This window comes from Eupeodes corollae, chromosome 1, assembly GCF_945859685.1.
Source record: "Eupeodes corollae chromosome 1, idEupCoro1.1, whole genome shotgun sequence".
Classification (NCBI taxonomy): Eukaryota; Metazoa; Arthropoda; class Insecta; order Diptera; family Syrphidae; genus Eupeodes; species Eupeodes corollae.
In genome coordinates, this window is record NC_079147.1 from 142,967,324 (window position 1) to 142,983,747 (window position 16,424).

Consider the following 16,424-nt stretch of genomic DNA (forward strand, 5'->3'; position numbering starts at 1 on the left):
AAACACATGCGATGTAAATTTTTAAGAACTCACTTCTTATCAATAAATAAAAAGCAAAATCTAAAACATGGTATAGGTTCCAGGGTGTTTTCGTATTTCAGAGAACCTTCGATAAAATACTTTTGTTTATTTTTCGCCCACATGTCACCGATTTTTCAATTCTAGAAGCAACGTTCAATCGCGTTTTATTTTCGATATGAGCTTGTGCATTTTATCTTTGTGCATATGTTTTAGGAAATATGAAAAAAATATTGATTTTGATGTAAATAAATTTCTAAACAAAAACAAAATTATATCTTTTTCTTTTCGTTCCATCTTTTATCCCCCGTTCCCCCCTTTTCCATCATCAAAATCATCATCATCTAAATGCTTTATCAAACTGAAAAAAAAACAAAAATCAATTACTAAAAAAATAATATCCTATAAATGTATCTCATCAACGCCAACCACCAACATCATGATCCTTTATAAATCACACACACTCACAAACACGTGTACAGGTTATACCAGCATTTTTTGACCAGAGTGGTTCACTAGTGATGGGACCACGAACAACCACACCAATGCGCCTTGTTAGCCCAGCACCAGTGCTAGTACCACCGGGTGCCGCAAGAGCTGGACCACCACCACCACAGGGTCCACCACAATTATATCCACCGCAACCACAGGCCGCTCAACAGAATCTCTATTCACAACAAAATGGTTCAAATGTTGGAGGTAAGACTTAATTTTCTTCATCTTTTTGTTTGTATAGTTTTATGTAATATAAAATAAATTGTTATATAATTTTTTTTGTAATTAAAGTTTAAATTTTTTCATAATTAACATTCATCATTTTTGTGTAGGATATTTTTATTTGCATGAAGCGTTTTTAAACTTAGAACAAAATAAAACTTAAGTTGATCGATTGTTTAGAATAAATATTTTGTTCATAAGAGTACCTCAAAAACGTCACTTTCGAGTACCAACATTTAACTATGTGTCAGATTTTTGATTCAATCTTTTAAAGTCAAAAGTGTTTTAGGTATTCAAATATGTGTATGCTCAACTAAAAGTTTTAAAACAATGATCCCGAAATTAATATCTACTAATTGATCTTCTAAAAAACTAACATTTATTTCTCGAAATACTTTAGGAAACGGTGTTTTAAAAATTGCGAAGAGTATTAGTTCGATTATTAAACGGCCATAATATGCAATATGTCTTTAACTAAAATGTATTTCTGTATTTATTTTGGCGCTACAGAGCGGGACGGATTTGGGCCTCAACAAGCAACAAGAGTCTCCAACCAGCTCGAAACCTAGATAATTGTTTCCAGTTTCATGCACCAATTTGGTCCTCTCCTACCCGCGTGTGGTTGGTTTACATTCGCTTTACATAACCCAACCATCAAGTCATTGGACTTCTGTTCTTTTGACTAGACCAGAGTCGTTGTATCTTCTCCTCCACTCTTCACCTACACAGACAGTACCAAAACTCAACCGAAGAATTTGTCTCTTGAAACGTCTTAAGACTTTGTCATCTTGCCATGAAACAAGATCCAAGTCTCAACGCTATAAATAAAAACCAGGACGATGAGTACCTTTTGAAAGTGGCTTTAGATGCTCGATTACATAAGTTCTTCAGTGCTTGACAATTTCCTTAACTACCTCAATTTTGACGCTGTCAATGGTTATTTTTTGTACAAGTCATCTTCGTTCAATGTCCTTTCTTGGTGACACCATATAATTGGTCTTGACCTCTTAACGCATCAGTTCAGTTTTTTTTATTGAGACTTAAAATTCACAAATTATTTTTGATTACAATATTTTTTTAAATTATGCTGCCGACTTCATTAATATGTCTGGCTTATACAAGATGTTTAATAAAAGAATAGTTTAAACCTTTTTAAATTACAAAATATGCATACATATTTCAAGAATGTATTTCATTAATATATTCGTGTGTTTGCTCCCGACACACGTTCACTAGTGGCTCACAAGTGGCCAAACTTAAAACTAATGACTAGAACTTAAAACTAAATAACAAAAGATGCATTCCATATGCAAGGCTACGATTATAAAGAATTTTATTTTCTATCAGGTTTTTATTTTTGAGTTTGAGATAAATATAGTAAGAGCAGTTACTTAGTTCGAGATATAATTTAATATATTAGAACAAGAAACTTTTGATTTATTCAAACAAATACAAATAATAGAAAATTAATTTAATTTTATTTAATTCATAGGCTACGAGTATATGAACCAACTATAATTTTATGTATTATATAAAAAGATAAACAATATTCTTTTTTTTTAATATACAAAATTAAAACAATTTTATCCTCGAAGAACGTTCAATGTGGCTTTCTCATAAAAAGGTAAAGTAAGTAAATCATTCATCTGAGGTTCTATTAAATTTCGGTATCTATTATGCAAAAGATCGAATTTAGATTGATAATACTCGAAGTATGAGCTTTCATTGGTAATATTTTTGTCCCATAATCCTTTTATAAGTGGATTTGGATGATTTATACAAGATTCTTATCTTGTTTTTAATAATGTTGTCATATAAATCATCAAAGGTTTCACTTTTGTTAAATTATACAATGTATAGTTAGAAAACTATTTTTTATTAGGTCAACGATATTTTCCACTACAAAATCGTAAGATTGTTCTTTCAAACTTTTCTAATTCTTTTGCTGCCGTTGGAGAAATAGAGAACCAGGTACTAAAACCATACGAGATTATAGGTCTTATCAATGCTTTATACATTAGAATTTTAGTACTTTGGGATATATGCTTTGAAGAAAGTAATTTTTTTAAAATAGCAGTAGCCATTTTCGGTTTGTTTAATACATTCCGCGCATGCCTGTTAAATTTTAACATATTTTGATAGTGGATCCCTAAGTACTTTGTTTCTGTTTTTAATGGAACTATCTTATCGTCAATACGCAAAGATAACTCCTTGCTTTCTTTAACAGACTTTCGGTGCCCTTTTCCATAGGAGTTCCTAAAACAGGTTAGCCCACATTTTTCAGTATTTATTTTTAATCCCCAAGATTTAAAATACGAGAATAAAGTAGGTAAAGCACTTTTTAATTTTTCTAGTGCATTGTTTGGCCTTATAGCAGCAGCAAAAAGTTTTGTGTCGTCTGCGTACAGAAGTGCTTCAGGCTCGGATTCAGAGTTGCAAAAAAGAATGTCATATAAAAATACATTAAATAATTTTGGTCCAAGTAATGTTCCTTGAGCAACTCCTAAGAGTACTGGGAAAGGATCTGAAAACTCCGATCCAATGACAATCGACGCGGTTCTTGAATTAAGAAAACTGGTGATCAATCTAATGAGGTACTTAGGACAGTTCAATTTTATTAACTTAAAAATAAGACCTTTATGCCAAATAGAGTCAAATGCTGCCTCTAAGTCAATATCCAGGACAATTGTGCATTTTTTTTTTTGTCTCAGATTGTGAATAATTTTATCATTAAGCACTAAAAGGCAATGCTCCGTTGAGTGATTTTTCTTAAACCCAAATTGGGTGTTTGGTATAATATTTGAGTTATCGATGAAACTATCAAGAGATTCTGCTATGACTTTTTCACACAGTTTTCCTATTTTGGAAAGAAGAGATATTGGTCGAAAATCTTTTATATTTTTGGCGTTATTTTTTTAGCTATAGGCATAATTTTGGAATGTTTCCATGCAGTTGTAAAGTATCCGTTGTTTATACAATGATTAAAGAGACAAGTTAAAGTGAGATCAAGGTAAATCGGACATTTCCTTGAAATTTTGTCAAGACCAAATGACTTTTTGTTATTCAAATTCATTCTAAATGTATTGACTTTTTGATATGTAGTGAAAGGTAAGGAAACTTGGTTACATGCTGTGTTTGATGGTGTGAATGTCGTTAATTGGTTTTCTAAATGAGTGTTACAAAATTCATCTACTTTTGAAAGAGACAAAAAGACGGCGTTCGGTCGGCAAAACCATTAGCGTACATGGCCCTGAATGCACTAAGTTTAGCTTCAATATCAACCAGTTCCTGTCCATCGAAATTCAAAACATCCTTGACAATATCTGACCCAAAGACTTTTCTTCCTGTAATTTTATCAATTTCCTTGAAAGCATGGGGAGAAGGTCTAATTTTGTTCAGACGTGTTGTGAACTCTTGGTCAAGATCATGTTTTACTCTCTCTTTTATTATTTTACTAAGACACTGTATTTGCGAGTGAAGTTGTTGATACTCTAAGTTGCGTCTATTTAAATGCTTATGAAAGATTCTCTTGAGTTTTCTTAACCAAACATTACGAATTTTCAAAAGATTTTTTGTAAGATAGGAAATATTTTTGTATTTAACGTCTCTTGTATTTCGAATAGTTGAGTTATTTTCAATTCAAGAAACTATATTTTGATTTATATTGTCTTAAATTACATCAACTTCTGCATATGTAATGTTTTTATCTATGGGTGCTGTCACTCTTGAGATCCTGTTGTGAAGTTGCATTCTAAACACATCCCAATCAGTTCTTTCGAAGCTGGTATACGATTTAGATGGTATCAATACCGGGTAAACATCAAAAATATTAAGATTTATTTCTATACCATAATGATTTGAAAACGTAGGGAATGTTTTGCAAAGCCTATTATTAGTATTATTTTGGGTTTGCGAAAGCGAACTAGATGTAAGAAAATAGTCCAATATTGATGGCAGTTCCTCTGCCATCGTCATTGCTCTTAACGCATCTTCTTCGCTTAATGTACAATTTTCAAAAACGGGGCACTATTATGGGACTATTATCTTTCAATTATGTCAATATCATGAGCTTATCCGAGTAATTAGATAGACTTTTGGAATATTTTGAATCTAGTTTTGACAGCTGTGTTTTGCACAAGTCTTCTTTAATCTATGCTGAAGAAGTCGCTTGATAGTGCATCGTCTTGTCTAAAACCTTTTTCAACATAAAAAATCATCGATGACATCTTTTCCGACCTTGATAGAGCAGTGTTCATTCTCGATTGCCATTCTGCACAAAAAAAAACAAGTTTCACAGGGGTGCCAAAACTAGACATTGTTCTTTAAAGTTCATTTCTCTAGATACTGTCATACGCGGGCGGTCTTGAAGTAGTTGAATATCGATTTGAAGTTCCTGGCTTTTTTCTAAGATCAATCGTGGACTTTCCTGGTATGAACACACACTGATACGAACCTGTTAGGTTCTTCACGAAAGGTTTCAGACATTCACATTATACTTCAGAAATGATTTTATAAGTGATGTTTAGGAGACTGACCTCTGTAGTTTGCACAGTTCAGAGGGTCACCTATGATGAGATTTCACTCATTCTATGCTTTCTTCCGACCATATTTTGGAGATGGGTGTATACTTCTTTTCAAGTCATCGACATCTGTGCCTTCAGCTTAAGAGTTTTGTTGGACTTTAGATCAGATATAGCCTTCTTTAGAGTAGGTTTGTCGGGATTGTTATTCCGCATCGTCTCAGTTTAATGGCGTTAGCTCCTTGCAGGGAGATCAATTCGTCATCACCGTTTCATAGTTTAAAGAAGTGACCATCGTCTTTACATACCTAGGTTCATGGCTGGTATATTTTGGAGTTTTTTTTACCTTTTGATAAAATTTACGAAGCTCATTCAAGGCGGTCCCTCTATCTGATGATGCTTCCTTTTTCCTTCTAAGATATCCCGGTATACCTCTCTCTTTTTTTGCTTGCAGAGTTCGCGAGCAGTTCTGGTCCTTCCAAGCAGTGCCGTATTGTTGCCTGTTATGAAGCTTATTGAACTAGCCGACAGCTGTCGTCAAACCAGAGCTTTCGTTATGGTGGCCACGTCAAACCTACCACCTCTAGTATCTCTGATAGCGGTTAGACAATGTTGCCACTAGTTCTCACAGTACTCGATGCTGGCAACACAGAACTTTTTAAAAGGTTGTTAGAGATTTGATTGGAAAAGGACATGGCGATATCTTCCGATTGTAGACGTCTAACGTCAAATCTTCTCACAGTACTTCCTTTGTTTTGGTTTATATCATGATATCCGTAGCGGAACCTAGGCTAGAACGAGGTAGTGATCCTAGTCAACACTTAAAAAAAAAAAAACACTATATTGTTATCTATCACTTTTCAAAAAAGAAAAACCAATTAAAAAATCAATCAGAACTTGATTGTAGGTACTTGTCTAATATCAATTAAACACTTAGAAATAGTTAGATAACGAAACAAAAAAAGTCGTCAATAAATAAATAACAATAGTTTCAAATGTTTTCTGTTTTTTTTTCAATTTCAAAAATACATTAATATTGAAATCTTATCTAATCGAAGAGAACCTTATGTCATAGATAACTTTGAAAAACAAACAAACCTTACAAAAAAAAAGTTGAGTTGATGAATAAAATTCAAGGCGGTAAATAAAATGAAGAGATTTTTGACATTTTAATGTCTTAAAAGCCTTAAAGATGATTCATTAAACTGGAAGCTTTTAACTATCTTTTAAATCAGTGTCTAAAATGTCAAAAGTCATTTCTTTCCCTATTTCGTACTATGGGAAAGATTTCGACATGAACGAAAAATTACTAAGATTTGTATACAAATGTTGCCTTCCTTATGCTACCAGAGTCCATAACTATTTTAATGTTCAGTTTAATGTTATTACCCTTACCTTAACAAAGTACCAGCAATAATTTAAACAGGTTACTTAGGCGTATACGCCTTTTGAAAGTAAGTTTATCATCATTTGATGGGCTAATCCGGTAACTAAACATATATTTAGTATCTTTGTATCTTTATCTTTGTATACTTTATGTGATTGCAAGCCATAATTTGCATTCATCATAAAATTATGGGTGAAGAAAGCTAAGTTCCAGGCGCATGAACTAATAATAAAACTTATAAAATTAAACTATAGGCAGTTAGATACAAATCCCATGAAGCTATAAGTCTGTCTATGCAGTTTGATTTTTGTTTTAACATGAATCCACTTTTTCGGTTCAGTGAGAGTATATATTATACATTCATACATATATCCGACTTATGCACTTTCTTCTTTATGCTCACATGACTTCAAACGAGTACGATAATTGGTATTTGTAAATTATATTAAAGACATGAATTTCAACGTTTTACTTGGCTGAACAAAATGTATTTCCTTGCAAAATTTTGCCAATCTCTTTTTTTCAAAAATGAAGAAGAAGAAAATTAAAGTTTTTCAAAACAATGAGTTTTTAAGTATACATACAAAAAAACAAAAAGATTGCCAACCTTTAAGATATGCCGATCCATAATGTCGTAATTTAAGATTGTATTGTCTTGTATTGTATACCCGCTATCGCTACTTTGTTGTCGATTGTATCACACCTCCATGCCGCTTCTGCCACGATGCCACGCCATCCACACTATCGTGCGTCGTCGTCGATTGGTATCGATTGTAATTAATTTGGTTGCATTAACCTCGTTTTGATTTATCGCACTTTATTATCTTTGCATAGAACCGTGTGCGCGCTTATACGATACCTACCTACTTTGTGCATCAGCGATGACTATAAACGATATAATAAACGCGTGCGATACGCGATTGTAAATTGTGATTGTGCATAATTAATTGAGCTCTCTTCGTTTGTTGTTCAACATATAGCAACAACAACAGAGCAACATCCCATCCCATAGTTGGTTGGTTGGTTGTTTGGTCGTCATCATCATCAGGCCCGCTTATTGCCAAATCTCAGCAATTATTGTGGAACAATTCAGTTAATGGAAAGGTGATGCATCTATACTTATATGCATATATGTATATGTGCATTGTGCAGCATGCAACGCAGGCTAAAATGTAATCGAAATGCATTCCACGGAATCCCTTAATTACAATCGTGCAATGTTGATAATTTAAATTTCATTGCAAACTATAAAATTCTTCGATTGATTGATGAAATAAAAACCGCATTGAATATCAGCTTGCATTCAAAAATGTCTGCTTGCCACAAATTAAAAATAAAAACAACAACAAAAACAAAAACAGATTTTAAACAAATGAAATACAAAAATAAAAAAGTATATGACTGCTCTTTTCATCAATCGCTGAGAATGGAATTCTAGGCTTGTTTGAATCTCTGCAAAATAGTTCTGTTCGTGGCAAGCAGAGGCATTTTGTTTTTCCATGATAAGGGAGAGGGATGATTTGTATGCTATCGACTTAAGTGACCTTTGTTAACAGGGTGTTGTGGGCTGCTCCAAAAAAAATAATTTTTTTCTATTAATTGATGAATTTTTTTGTTAAATTAAAAATAAATTCATGGATTCAATGAATTTGTTTTATTGTTTTATGAACTAACGCGTTTAGAGAGATAAGTTCTCATTTTTTACAACTTTTAGACAGATCTGATCTTTATTTTTTCTGCAATAAATCTTAAAGCATGAAACTTGTTGGTTTACTTTAATTTTTTTTAACGAAATTTTGCTGACTAAATGAAATTTGTTCGTTAAAATTATTTCATGAACACTCAGAGAGATAAGTTGTTTTATCGGCAACTTTTTACAACTATCACTTATAAAAATACAACTTAGTTTCATTATAAATTTAACAAAATTTTACTGACTAAAAGAAAATTGTTCATTAAATCCGCTTTTCCTCAATTTAAGGAACTATTTTGATGTATTTAATTTGTAATTACATAATTTCCAATGAATTTTTTCGCTAAGCAGATAATTAACATTTTTTTTTGAAAAAAAAAACAAAACCTATATTTTTATTAAACAGCAAAAGTTTGTATCATACTTTATAATCTATGAAACAACATTTAACCAACTTCATATTTCTTTGATTTTTTTAATGAATTTAATTAATTGAAGAAATTTACTGTTTTTGAAAATAACCCAATTACTTACTTGCCCTGTAAGAAAAGTTAAACATTAATGTTTAATAAAAACACACATATTTTAAACGAATTGAATACAATATTTTAATTTCGATTTTGAAAGTAAATTTCATTTTATCAATGATTTTTACTCAAATTTTTAAATGATTTTGTTATTAGAAGAAATGAAATACTTTAGAAAAAATTCGATAGCTTACTTGACATTAAAAATATGTTCATAATAATAATGTTTAAAAGAAAATAAATATCTTAAATGAAACCATTCATTGAGGTAATGAACATTTTCGGTGAAATTATAACATTTTTAATCAAAGTATGAATATCCTCAAATTGCTTTAGAAAAACCATGTTTTTCAATTCTTTTTAACAAATTCGTCCAAGTTACTATTGTTTTTATAGAATTAATACTATATCGTAATTTCCATTGATAAATGTACAAAAAAATTGAAAGCTTTTTCGGTTTTTCATTGATTTTTTAAATTTATTTATTATTTTTTTAAATGAATTCGTTCATTGGATTAATTAACTAAATTAGAAAATAACTTCATAACGCAATTGACATGAAAGAAGAGTTGATTCATTAAAAATTAAAAAAAAACACATATGTCTTAAATGAAACCATTCATTGAGTTTATGAATATTGCGTTGAAATTATGAAATTTTTCATAAATATTCATATTCATATTCGTTTTCGCTCATTAAATTCCGACTTAAACAGCATTGTATAATGAGGAATAAGAAACCGCGTGAAATTTAATGCTTCGAAAACGCAATGCTGTCTTGTATCGTTAAAGCGAAATATACCCCCCCCCCCTGCCATTATCCATAAATGGCACTTGCATCGAGGAAACTGAACATCTGGATATTCTTAGTATGTGTATCACCAACCACCTTTTGTGGAACGATCACATACGCGATGTCGCCAAAAATGCCGCAAGATGTTTGGATTTTCTAAGGCGATGCAAGAAGTTTTTCTCTCCCTCTGATCTGGCTGTTATTTACAAGTCTTATATACGTCCAAAGCTTGAGTATAACTCCCATATCTGGGCTGGTGCTCCTGCAACTTACTTAAGCCTCTTGGATAGTATTGAACGTAGAGCATTTAGATTGATTGGTGATATAACATCATAAGATCATTTACGTCACTTGAACATCGTCGAAATGTTTCTTGTCTCACCCTCTTTTACCGTTATTTTAATGGTTTATGCTCTAGTGAAATAGCCAGCTGCATTCCTCCCCTTAAACAGTTCAACCGTAATACTCGAGCTTCTAGGAATGCTCATCAATATACCCTCGCGCCCATCTTCGGTCGTACTGTCAAGTACAGAGATTCGTTCTTTAGCCGTACTATGCGAATGTGGAATGCCTTGCCACACTCTGTCTTTCCCAGCTATTGCAATATTCAGGAATTCAAAACCAATGTGCACCGACATCTCCTTTCAATCCCTCTCTCTCTTTCCTAGTCCTAACACTGTGTCTACATAATAAGGGTAATGTATCCCTTTGAGTGTGCGCTTATTACAAAAAAAAGCATACTAGTAAAGATAAAATTTAAATAAAGTAGTTTACGAATGTTCTTATAAATTGGGAAAGAAATCTTCAAGAAATTCGGCCAAGTAATGATTTTTTTGCAAAATTAATACAATTTCATAAATTCAATTCGTGAATTTAAAATTCTTTAGTTTTTTAAATACATTTTTTTATAATTTAATTTATTTGAAATTAAATCGTTCATTGAAAAAATGAATTATTAATAATACATGACAGAAAAGAATAGTCAATTAGTGCTAAAAACAATTATTCAACATGAAGCTATTCATTGACTTAATGAAATTGTTGGTGAAATTATAAAATTATTGATCAAAGTGTTCGAGTCACGCTGAAAATAATGTACTGAAATTGAGGAATAGAAATCTCGATAATATAATATTTTTTTTTATCAAGAAATTCGTTCTTATAATGATTGTTGGTTATTAATGTTTGAAACAAATAAACAAATACCTTAAATAAAACTATTTTGAATTTTAAGTTAAAATTATTTTTTTGTTAAAGTATTCGAATCAAGATGAAAATAAATTAGCTTATTAATAGTTTTAAATTGATAAATGAAGCTTTTCATTGAGGTTATAAAATTGTTCATCAAAGTATCAATGTCCTTAAATTGCGGAGGAGAAATCAAAATATTTTTTTTACAAATTCGTTCAGATAATGATTTTTTTAGTTAATGTTTGAGATAAATTCCTTAAATTAAACTTTTCATTTAGTCAATGAAATTGTTGGTGAAATTACGAATTTTTTCATCAAATTATTCAAGATGAAAAGAAAAGAATGCGGGTTATATACATGGGTCCTTCAATTGAGAATTAGAAAGCTTCATGATATAATTTTGTTTAAAGAAATGCGTTTAGCTAATTATTTTTTGAATAAATGCTTTAGACAAATGTCTTAAATTAAACTATTCACTAAGCCAATGAAATTGTTAGTGAAATTACGAATTTTTTTTATCAAAGTATAGAAATGAAGATGAATAAAAGGAATGTAGCTTAAAAATTTAATTCAGTTGAGAAGGATACACCTCCATAATATCAGGATTTTTTTACAAAATGTATACAAAAAAAAAAAAACAATTAAATAAACAAAGAACATCTTATTTTATAAATCAGTTTTCTTTTTTTTGTCATTAAAAATTTACAATAAATTTTGTTTTTATCGAAAACAGCCTGTTATGATTGTAATATGTAAATCCGTTAACATTTTAAATTTTTTCCCTTCCACACATCGTCATGGAACTTGCTTATTGTTGTGCACAGTTTAAATAATTGATATTGTGCATTGTAGTATATAGGGCTAGGGGCATATTGTTGCATACCTATGTGGCTACAACTACCAGGCTCAACTGCCTAGATGCATTGCAAATTGCAAATTAATTATTTAACATATTTTGACCGGAATATTTTTTTTTATTTTACATACGTAGACATATAAAAGGATAAATATTTTTGTGTTGTTTTTTTTTTTGTATTTAGCAGAATTAAAATCAATTATTCGAAATAGCATAAAGAATTTGATGAGGAAAATTGTGGAAAATTACTAACAGCCTATATGCATAGGGATGGACAATTTTGTCATAACACGAGTTTTTTGTGATTCGGTTTACCTGTGTACATGGAAAATTTTAAGATATTCGAAGTGTGGATTTATGCCCCTCACCTAAAAGGTCCTGTTTCTTGTCGAAGAATACATAAATCTTAACATTTGGAATTGAAAATTTTTATTAGAGCCTTTCAATTCAACACGCACTCATGCAAGGATAACAATTTTAAGTCAATAAGATTCAGATTTTCCATACAAATTAATGTACCTTTCGTGCCAACAGTTTATTTTCATTTTAAATTTTTAAGGATTTAGTTTTGGAATGTTATGAAGTTTATTTAAATTATTCGTTAATTATTTTATTTAAAGTTGTGCATGTTAAAAAGTTGTAATACTTGTATAAATTTGTTTACAATGGAAGTGCATATTATATCCTTAAACTAATGTCACGATAACTACTTTTTTCTCGTTTTTTTTTTGTTTTTGAAATCCACACGCCTTTTGTACTAAAAAAAACATCGCATTTAAAAATAAATTAACCGTATAGAAGGATGTAAGGCGTATTCAAGCGGAGGAATATGTTTTTCAAATTGAAGTTATTCAAATTATCGGGTTATTAATTTCAATTAGCCTTGAAAAGTGTTTTTTAAAGCTTACCATTTAAAATATTTGAAAAATTGTTAGACTTGAAGTACAATCCAAACATTTATGTATGGAACTGGACTTTGTTCATATGGCTACCCCTGGCACGTTTGCAGCAGTAGACTTGTTGCACACAATTTTCCAAGACTCGGCCGCACATTTCGGCTGAAATGGCCACTAGTTCCAGTTCAATATTAGCTCTGAGCTTTTCTATCGTCGTGGGATTGTTATCAAAAATTAAAATTAACGTTCGACCGACTCCGAATTTCAATAGAAATTGTTCATAATTTGCAGACGTTGCTCGTTCGAGTACTTTGCTATGATAAAAATTTTGAGTATACTGATAAAATTAACAGTGGCAGCTCGATGAAAAGTGAAAGGGTGCGTTTACAAATTAAATTGAAAGTTGTCAAGTCCCTATTGGAAAACCCTAACATTTGAATTACCTCGTACTAGCTATGATATGTGCAAAGGTTACAGTGATGACGAAGAGCAAGAAGACACAGCCCACTTCTTCATTCCCAGTACTAAAACACACTAAAATTTAGCTATTAAATAGACACATCTTCGAAAATCTTCAACAAGTCGAAGATATTGTAGCCTATCAGGCTTTATCAAAGCATCTAAGAGACTAAAATAAGACAATCCATATTTCTTTTTCTTTTAGGGAAGTTCAAAGCTTCAGGGTATCACAATGTATCCACATTGATCTCAGTATGGCGATAATGTCATCAATCGCCAGCCCATCAACCTAACCTTACCCAACCTATAAAAGTAGTAACATTTAAAAAAAAATCGGAATTTGTTAAAACTTTTCAAAAACTGCCACTGGTAACTCTGTTCACACGCTCACAGATTTGATAACTGCTTCAAAGTTAGTCCCTTTAACATATGTTTTTTCTGAAAGAATGCGTTTATAAGAAACTAACCTTCTGTTTATTTATTTAGGTTAGGTAGGATAGGTTCAAAAAATCCATTTAATTTAATATTGTGAAGAGGTAGGTGAAGTAGAGGGGCATGGGTGACATTCCTTGGATTAGTATACATAGGAATCTTTTCAAGAAGAAATGGTGACCTGGTTAAAGCTAGTGCAGAGAAAAAAAATCAACGACTTCACGGCTTCTTTGAAGGATGCGCAGATTAAAACGATCTTCATAAGGTCGCATTAATAGATTATCACCCCAAGGAATACCGCGGAGAGCAAATCGAAGAAATTTGAGTTGTACAGATCCAATTCTTTGAGAGTGAGAGTTCTTATCGGAAGACCTTTGTAATTTGTATGCCACTAGTAGAAATAGAAACACTTGAATTATCAATGACTTTAATAGAGTCGTTGATAGTTAAGACAAATATAAAAGGACTAAGGTGGCTCCCTTGAGGTACTCGTAAATTTGCTTAAATGGGATCGGAAATTGAGAACCTAAAGACAACTATGTAAAATTTTAAGAGCTTGAGAACTTTTTTTAAAAAAAAAAAACGCATAAAATTTGCAAAATCTCATCGATTCTTTATTTGAGACGTTAGATTGGTCCATGACATTTATATTTTGAAGATAATTTCATTTAAATGTTGACCGCGGCTGCGTCTTAGTGGTCCATTCGGAAAGTCCAATTTTGGGTAACTTTTTCGAGCATTTCGGCCGGAATAGCCCGAATTTCTTCGGAAATGTTGTCTTCCAAAGCTGGAATAGTTGCTGGCTTATTTGTGTAGACTTTAGACTTAACGTAGCCGCACAAAAAATAGTCTAAAGGCGTCAAATCGCATGATCTTGGTGGCCAACTTACCGGTCCATTCCTTGAGATGAATTGTTCTCCGAAGTTTTCCCTCAAAATGCCCATAGAATCGCGAGTTGTGTGGCATGTAGCGCCATCTTGTTGAAACCACATGTCAACCAAGTTCAGTTCTTCCATTTTTGGCAACAAAAAGTTTGTTAGCATTGAACGATAGCGATCGCCATTAACGTTGCGTCCAACAGCATCTTTTAAAAAATACGGTCCAATGATTCCACCAGCGTACAAACCACACCAAACAGTGCATTTTTCGGGATGCATGGGCAGTTCTTGAACGGCTTCTGGTTGCTCTTCACTCCAAATGCGGCAATTTTGCTTATTTACATAGCCATTCAACCAGAAATGAGCCTCATCGCTGAACAAAATTTGTCGATAAAAAAGCGGATTTTCTGCCAACTTTTCTAGGGCCCATTCACTGAAAATTCGACGTTGTGGCAGATCGTTCGGCTTCAGTTCTTGCACGAGCTGTATTTTATACGGTTTTACACCAAGATCTTTGCGTAAAATCTTCCATGTGTTCGAATAACACAAACCCAATTGCTGCGAACGGCGACGAATCGACATTTCACGGTCTTCAGCAACACTCTCAGAAACAGACGCAATATTCTCTTCTGTACGCACTGTACGCATTCGTGTGGTTGGTTTAATGTCCAATAAAGTAAACTGAGTGCGAAACTTGGTCACAATCGCATTAATTGTTTGCTCACTTGGTCGATTATGTAGACCATAAATCGGACGTAAAGCGCGAAACACATTTCGAACCGAACACTGATTTTGGTAATAAAATTCAATGATTTGCAAGCGTTGCTCGTTAGTAAGTCTATTCATGATGAAATGTCAAAGCATACTGAGCATCTTTCTCTTTGACACCATGTCTGAAATCCCGCGTGATCTGTCAAATACTAATGCATTAAAATCCTAACCTCAAAAAAATCACCCTTTATATCGTCGGTTCTCATGGTGCGATCTGAGCAATGAAAAACAAAATTGTGGGAAATCAAGGGCTTTAAGTTTAAGATTATTAATTGCTGATTAATTTTATCAAAAGCTTTCCGTAAGTCTGTAGTGATAACATTCTCTTCATTTCCTTTTACGTTTGATTGTAATTGACGAAAATGTGAATTTTGTTTTGTTTTTGAATTTTATATTTACAATCGATCAATTTATGTAGTTAAAATTTAAAATGTATAATAAACTGATTTCATTTATATTCTCAAATCATTTAGGAATGAGTTTATTCTTTATTAATAAAAAAAACAAAATTAATTTATTTTTTGATTTTATTTTGTTCTAATTATAATGTACATTTATATCTCTAATTTATATATAAGATAAATAATAATAATAATAATTTAAATATTACATTTTTTTTTATTAAATATTTATAGATATCATATTCATTCATTTCATTTTGTTGTTGTTGTTTGTAACCAATTGAAATAATTTTACTTTTAAGGTGGCGGGTTATTTGCACCCCAAGCATTTAGCGGTGGTCTTGGTACCTTGGGGAGCCCCGCACAACCTACAGGTATATACAAACACAATATTCATCTTAATATTAATAATAATTTTCATTTAAAATTTAAGCATTGTAAATTTTAACAATAACATTTTTAAACAAAAGCTTTATTTTCTGTTAAATTAAAAAAAAATGTACCATTCAAGTTTATACAGTTCACAGATATGCATATCGTTACCATGTGTTTCAAAGTTAAGCAGTTTCTTTAACAAGGATCAAAAAAGGACGATAATGACACTTCTTCAATTCATGTGTCTTGTGTTTTGTCAAGTTTCTATATAAAATGACTTCATTTAAAAGTTGAAAGAATTCACAGACTTATTTATGTCCTTTTTATTATTCTTGTCCTTCTCTTCCTCGTGTCTTTATTTACTGTCTGTTAATAATAATTGTAATTGTAAATTATGTCTAGCGCAGAAGAGTGGCGGCGGCGGCTCGGTACGGCGGCAGCGTCGTATATGTCCTCTTACAGAATTGCAAGAATAAGAAAAAGCAAACACAAAAAAAATATCCTGTTTATT

At 31.8% G+C, this 16,424-nt stretch overlaps 1 protein-coding gene across 3 annotated transcripts in view; it reads left to right on the top strand.

The window, feature by feature from the left end:
• The window catches only part of LOC129953400 (maternal protein pumilio), a 582,858-nt gene that overhangs the window by 554,188 nt on the left and 12,246 nt on the right, over window positions 1-16,424 (top strand). For 2 of the 3 annotated variants that reach the window (XM_056066582.1, XM_056066592.1), the window contains exons 10-11: window positions 501-717; window positions 15,841-15,912. In XM_056066582.1, the coding sequence (XP_055922557.1) occupies window positions 501-717; window positions 15,841-15,912 (289 nt within the window). The remainder of the gene's footprint in view (window positions 1-500; window positions 718-15,840; window positions 15,913-16,424) is intronic. The other variant, XM_056066599.1, reaches the window with a different exon arrangement.